Source organism: Tachyglossus aculeatus, chromosome 22 (genome assembly GCF_015852505.1).
Source record: "Tachyglossus aculeatus isolate mTacAcu1 chromosome 22, mTacAcu1.pri, whole genome shotgun sequence".
In the NCBI taxonomy this organism is placed as follows: domain Eukaryota; kingdom Metazoa; phylum Chordata; class Mammalia; order Monotremata; family Tachyglossidae; genus Tachyglossus; species Tachyglossus aculeatus.
Window position 1 is genome coordinate 34,194,388 of NC_052087.1, and position 7,037 is coordinate 34,201,424.

The 7,037-nt window shown below is 44.3% G+C and overlaps 1 protein-coding gene and 2 non-coding genes across 3 annotated transcripts; all 3 read left to right on the plus strand.

Annotated features, from left to right (window-relative positions):
- The first annotated feature begins 97 nt into the window (after positions 1 to 97).
- LOC119943773 (olfactory receptor 4D9-like) lies at positions 98 to 1,033 on the plus strand. Its single transcript, XM_038764934.1, has one exon. It carries the CDS (start codon positions 98 to 100, stop codon positions 1,031 to 1,033), a length of 936 nt encoding a protein of 311 aa, XP_038620862.1.
- A 745-nt stretch (positions 1,034 to 1,778) lies between these two features.
- Positions 1,779 to 1,851, plus strand: TRNAF-GAA. The gene has a single exon. It is a non-coding gene; the product is annotated as a tRNA-Phe (tRNA).
- Positions 1,852 to 6,762: 4,911 nt separating this feature from the next.
- Positions 6,763 to 6,835, plus strand: TRNAK-UUU. The gene has a single exon. It is a non-coding gene; the product is annotated as a tRNA-Lys (tRNA).
- The last annotated feature ends 202 nt before the right edge of the window (positions 6,836 to 7,037 follow it).

Sequence of the window (7,037 nt, forward strand, 5' to 3'; positions counted from 1 at the left end):
CCCCAACATAGTAGGAAGACACTTTCCTTGTTACCGAGTCCCCATTTATAATTATCTCATTTCCTCTCCAGATGTTCTTGGAAGAGGAGGATGGAGGATGGCGCTAGGAAATCACACCAGGGTTTCAGAATTTATTTTCCAGGGACTGACCCAGTCTCGGGAACTGAGCTACGTCTTATTTGTGCTTTTGTTTCTTTTGTACGTCATCACTATTTCAGCTAACCTCCTCATCATAGTCACAGTGACTTGGGAATCTCGTCTCCACCTGCCCATGTATTTCTTGCTCCGCAATCTATCCATCCTAGATATCTCCCTTTCCTGCATCACGATTCCCAAAGTCCTGGTGGATCTTCTTTCCAAGAGAAAAGCCATCTCCTTCAACGGCTGCCTCACTCAGATATTTTTCTTCCACCTCCTTGGTGGGGCAGATATTTTTTCTCTCTCTGTGATGGCGTATGATCGATACATAGCAATCTCAAAGCCCCTGCACTATGTAACCATCATGAGCAAGGGGACATGTTTTGGGTTGGTGGCTGCTTCCTGGGTGGGGGGATTTGTGCATTCCATGGTCCAGATTTTTCTGTTGCTGCCATTACCCTTCTGTGGACCCAACATCCTAGATGGTTTCTTCTGCGATGTCCCCCAGATACTTAAACTTTCCTGCACCAGTGCCTTCACTACAGAACTGTTGATGATCTCCAACAATGGTATGATCTCCTCCTTGTGGTTTGTCTTGCTCATTGGGTCCTACACAGTTATCTTGGTCATGCTGAGATCTCACTCTGGGGAAGGGAAAAAAAAAGCCATCGCCACCTGCACTTCCCACATGACAGTGGTCATTCTGCACTTTGTTCCATGCATCTACGTCTACGCCCGGCCCTTCACCGCCCTGCCTACAGACACAGCAGTGTCTATCACCTTAGCCGGAATTAGCCCGGTCCTGAATCCCATCATATACACCTTGAGGAACCACGAGATGATCCTGGCTATGAAGAGACTGCAGAAAAGAGTTACACAATCAGGAAGTGAATGAAAATTACAGTGAGCTCGGGGAGAGAACTGAGAATGGTTATCGGGTTTTCACGTAACTTCCCAAGGAGGACTTGTGCTTTGCACATAGTAAGAGCTTAACAAATACCATTTTTATTATCAAGATGATACGTGTCAGCCTTCAGGATGAGAGATTCAGAAGCTGTTAGAACCTGTGGCGTTCTACCATGGCTTTGATTTCCTGTGACTTTCTGTTCTGAAACTTGCAAACTAAACTCCCAAAATGGTGGAGTGAGTTTCTCCTCCAGACCCCAGAAGAATTTTCTACTCTCGGCATTTTCCACTTAAACAGCTCAGAGAGGCTCTCCGCATACTACTATAGCCTAGTTCTTAAATCACCCTGCCCTTCCTCATTTGCTGCAACAGAGCCAGGAGGAGATAAAGGATTAAGAAACTCTGTGCCAGAAGGAATCTATTTCCCTGCAGAGAGTCTTCCAATCAGGAACAATTCGTCCTTCATTTTATTTCTCAGTGGTCCAAGTGGAAGGAGCAGATCTTCTCTTAGATGTTGGGCTGTGCACGGGAGATATCTTAACCAGTGGAGACATCTGCAGGGTGAGAGACAGTAGAGCTCATATCTCAGGATATGGAAGCAAAGTCGCAGCAAACTTGTGTGAAGGCGGGTGTGCAAATCATCAATGAAGACTGAACTTTCAGTTTAATTTCCTGGAACAGTTGACGGTTGATTATACTATCTATTGCGCGGGTAAAACTTTCGCTTTTACTTAGCCGAAATAGCTCAGTTGGGAGAGCGTTAGACTGAAGATCTAAAGGTCCCTGGTTCGATCCCGGGTTTCGGCAGCTGCTTTTGGGTCAAGATTTTTTTTTTGGGGGGGGTGGGAGAGTTAGATTTTTTTTTTTTTCTGGTCCAAAGATTCATTCATTCATTCATTCACTCGTATTTATTGAGCGCTTACTGTGTGCAGAGCACTGGACTAAGCGCTTGGAAAGTACAATTCAGCAACAGAGACAATCCTTGCCCAACAACGGGTTCATAGTCTAGACGAGCCCCCTGTGGGATAACCTGATCACCTTGTAACCTCCCCATCGCTTAGGACAGTGCTTTGCACATGGTAAGTGCTTAATAAATGCCATTATTATGATTATTATTATTATATAGACAGACTGATAGGTAGACCAGGTAAACTAGAGAGATAGACGGACCGATAGATAGACTACATAGATAAATAGACAGGCGGACTAGATAGAACGATAGCTAGATAGACAGGTAATACATTAATAAAATAAAATAAAATGAAATAGAAACTGCTTGCCTAAAGGCCGAGTCTAACTAGGATCCTAGCCCCCAATGCTTCAACCACAATATAGTGGACGATCGCCCGGCCCATCCCCTCCAGCTCCCGCTGGAATGCACATAATAAGCGCTTAATAAATGTCATTATTTTTATTATTATTAAGGGGGGAGGATACGCGCAGCGCTTCTGATGAGAGCACCAACTAAGGTTAAACGCTGATCTTTTATGGCTTTCAAACCATTTGGGACTTCAGCATCACTTTTTCAACTCGATTATAGCCCCACCTACCCAGAACCCCTACAGGCAGAGCACTCCTTTCCTAAGCGCTTAGTAGAGTGTTCTGCACACATTAAGCGCATAATAAATACAATTGAATGAATGAATGGCAGGGATTGTCACTCTTTATTGTTGGATTGTACTTTCCCAAGCGTTTAGTACAGTGCTCACAGTCATCATTATCATCATTATAGTATTTGTTAAGCGCTTACTATGTGCCAAGCACTGCTTTAAGTGCTGGGGTAGAAACAAGGTAGTGAGGTTGGATCCTGAGAAGCTGCATGGCCTTGTCGATGGAGCATGGGCCTGGGTGCTTAGTACAGTGCTCTGCACACAGTAAGTGCTCAATAAATACGATTGAATGAATGAATGAGTCAGAAGGTCATGGGTTTTAATCTTGACTCAGCCACTTGTCTGCTGGGTGATCTTGGGCACGACACTTCAGGCTCCCCACATGTCTGCTGTGTGACCTTGGGCAAGTCACAACTTCTCTGAGCCTCAGTTCCCTCATCTGTAAAATGGGGATGAGGACTGGGGATGAAGACTGTGAGCCCCCCATGGGACAACCTGATCACCTTGTAACCTCCCCAGCGCTTAGAACAGTGTTGTGCACATAGTAAGCACTTAATAAATGCCATTGTTATTATCATTATTAGGGTTGGTGGGGATTATGGTGGGAGGGCCACCTGACCCAGCCCCACAGTCCGAGAGGATAAATCTCGCCCCCCGTGGATTGGGAACGCGGGGATTGGGAAGAAAGGTAGATGGAGATGGTGGGGGAAAGGGAAGAGGTGGAGGAAGTGAGGGTGATGATGGTGGTGGTGGGGTGGTAGTAGTGCGAGTCGGGTCTCATTCCCAGAATAATGATGAACTGTTTTTCTTGCTTTAAAATCGTTGATTTTGGTCTGTTATCCTGAAATCCTGATGGTCGAGACACCCGGGTCCCTTTGGGAAACTGTCAGCCTTCTGAGGCCGGGGAGCATGCCCGAATCAATGCCCGTGTGTTCTTCCCGGAGTTTAGCACAGGGTTTCTCCTATTGTAAGCGCTTAATATATGTTACGGTTGGTTACACCGGTGTAGCATGGACACTTTCCCCTTCCCAGAGACTTGGAAACCTAGCTGCTCTGAGGTAAATTATAAATTAGTAGATAAAGATAGACAGACAGATAGAAAGATAGACAGACAGGTAGATATAGATAGATGGATGGACGGATGGATAGATAGAATAGATAGACCAGACAGACAGGCAAATAGAAGTAGCGTGGCTCACTGGAAAAAGCCTGGGCTTTGGAGTCAGAGGTCATGGGTTCAAATCCTGCTCCACTAATTGTCAGCTGTGGCTTTGGGCAAGTCACTTAACTTCTCTGTGCCTCAGTTCCCTCATCTGTAAAATGGGGATTAAGGCTGTGAGCCCCCCGTGGGACAAACTGATCACCCTGTAACTTCCCCAGCGCTTAGAACAGTGCTTTGCACATAGTAAGCGCTTAATAAATGCCATTATTATTCTTATTATATAGACAGATAGGTAGACCAGGTGGACTAGAGAGATAGACGGACCGATAGATAGATAAATAGACAGGCGGACTAGATAGAACGATAGCTATTAATACATTAATAAAATAAAATGAAATAGAAACTGCTTGCCTAAATGCTGAGTTTAACTAGGATCCTAGGCCCCAAGCTTCAACCACAATATAGTGGACGATCTCCCGGCCTGTCCCCTCCAGCTCCCAGCCACCTCCAACACAAAACACACACACACAGACACACACACACACCCCAGGCCCTCTCTCTCCCCGGTTATCCGGCCATTGACCGCTCCCTTGGCCCCACCAAGAGCAGGCCCAGGAGGCTGCTTCCCCTACAGCCTCGACAGCATTGCTCTCTGCTCCGGGGGCTCAGCTGGGGCAGCCTTTGCTACCGAGTCCAGGATTTGGGGAATGGGGGGGCTTATAATAATAATAATAATAATAATAATAATAATAATAATAATAATAATAATATTTGCTAAGCGCTTAATTTGGGCAAGTCACAACTTCTCTGGGCCTCATTTAACCTCGTCTCTAAAATGGGGATTAAGACTGTGAGCCCCCATGGGACAACCTGATCACGTTGTAACCTCCCCAGCGCTTAAAACGGTGCTTTGCACATAGTAAGCGCTTCATACATGCCATTATTATTATTTGTTCCAGAAACCGTACTTAGCGCTGAGGTGGACACAAGCAAATTGGGTTGGACTCGGTCCCTTCGCACATAGGGATCACACTCTTAATCCCCATTTTATTCATTCACTCATTCAATCGTATTTATTGAGCGCTTACTGCGTGCAGAGCACTGTGCTAAGCGCTTGGGAAATACAAGTCGGCAACATACCTTCTGGACTATGAGCCCGCTGTTGGGTAGGGACCGTCTCTATATGTTGCCAACTTGTACTTCCCAAGCGCTTAGTACAGTGCTCTGCACACAGTAAGCGCTCAATAAATACGATTGAATGAATAGAGACGGTCCCTACCCAACAACGGGCTCACAGTCTAGAAGGGGGAGACAGACAACAAAGCAAACCATGTAGGTAGACAGGTGTCAAAATCGTCATTACAAATAGAATTAAAGCTATATGCACATCATTAACAAAATAAATAGACTAATAAATATGGACAAGTAAAATAAATAGAGTAATAAATCTGTACAAATATATATAACAGAGTTAGTAGGCACATTCCCTGCCCACAACCAATTTACAGTCTAGAGGGGGAGACAAACTTCATTCGGTCGTATTTATTGAGCGCTTACTTTGTGCAGAGCACTGTACTAAGCGCTTGGTAGAGTACAATATAACAATAGACACATTCTCTGCCCACAACAAGCTTACAGTCTAAAGGGGTAGTTTGTGGTCTAGAGGAGATTATATGATGTATATGTATCTAAATGCTGTGGGGCTGAGGGAGGAGTGAATATAAGGGAACAAATCAGTGTGACACAGAAGGGAGTGGAAGAGGAAAAGAGGAAATGTAGAACAGAAAATACAACTGAATCCAATCTCCAAGAAATTAGTAATTAGCATTTTGGAGGTCAGGAGGGCAGAAGAGCTCCCAGCTGGTAAGGTAGCTTCCTTTTTCCTTAAAAATGCAAGATGTCGCACCCCCACATTTCTAAATAATTTGGGATAGTCTTGGATTGTCCTTCCAATGATAATTAAGAGATTTAGAGGGCGACAAAATTACCCATCGGACATTTTCCATTCTGTTGGGCTTGCTCTGCCTTTAATATGTTCTTAAAAGCTGATTATCCACCAAATCTGACTATTTTTCTGTTTTCTGAGATCTCCGCCCAATGCCAATTTGCTGTGAACTAAAGTACAGTATTTAAGCAGTTGTGAAATGGACTAAGCGATTAACCCATAATCCTGACTCTTAAAGTTTCTCCAAAGCCTTCTTTTTTTTTTAACTCTGGCATCACATTCTGAAAGGAAGATAACGTGGGAGTGGGAGCTGATTCTCTCCCTAAGGAAAGCATTGCAAGTTGAGACAAGCTTTGGTTGACAGATTCCAAATCAGTGGGTATTTAGTGAATATTTATTGTGTTCAGAGCACTATACCATGATCTCTACATTTGTGGCAACAGATACAGCACAGCACTGGACCTGGATTCCAGGCCTTAATTTTGCAGTTTTGCGACACAAACCTCTGACTCAGATTGGGTCTGTCTGAGCTCCGGACTGCATCTTCCTCTTCAAATTCTTTTTGCTTTCTTTGATGTGGTTTGTTGGATTTGACACGACCTGAGCCGGGCACTGTGCCAAAGTGAGGGAGGAGGGGAAATGGTTGGGATTATGAAAAAGGAATGTTGCAAGAGTGTCCTGGAGCAATGGAGAGGGTGTCCCTTTCAGCACCTAATTATGCTCTTCATATCTATTTCTCTGGCCCAAAGTTGTATCACTAAGAAAACAAAAATAAAAAAAAATGATTGTTTCTAGGGAAGGCTGTTCGAAATTGAAGAATTTGAAATGTACAAAAAATAGCACTGAGGTGAAAAAAATAGGGGGGATAATTTAGGTACCGGCCCCTAGGTCGTGGTGATATTACAGGATTTAGAAATTACTTAATTAAATGAAAAAATCAAAGACGACAGGTAGTCTGGCTTTCGGTCTGTTCTAATACAAGGCAGAAAAAGCATCGCAGAGCCCGGATAGCTCAGTCGGTAGAGCATCAGACTTTTAATCTGAGGGTCCAGGGTTCAAGTCCCTGTTCGGGCGTGATGCATTTTGCAATCTACATTTATGTAGATTTATGTGTTTTGCAATCTACAAGTACATTTATCTCCTTCCACCCACTCAAAATCATACTGAAGGTACATAAACCCGCGACGATTTATCTTTATGTGGAGACAAGATTGTCGTCCCTGTTCTATCACAGGACTGAGCTCCCAGCTCGTTTGTGAGCCCTATTGAACAATCA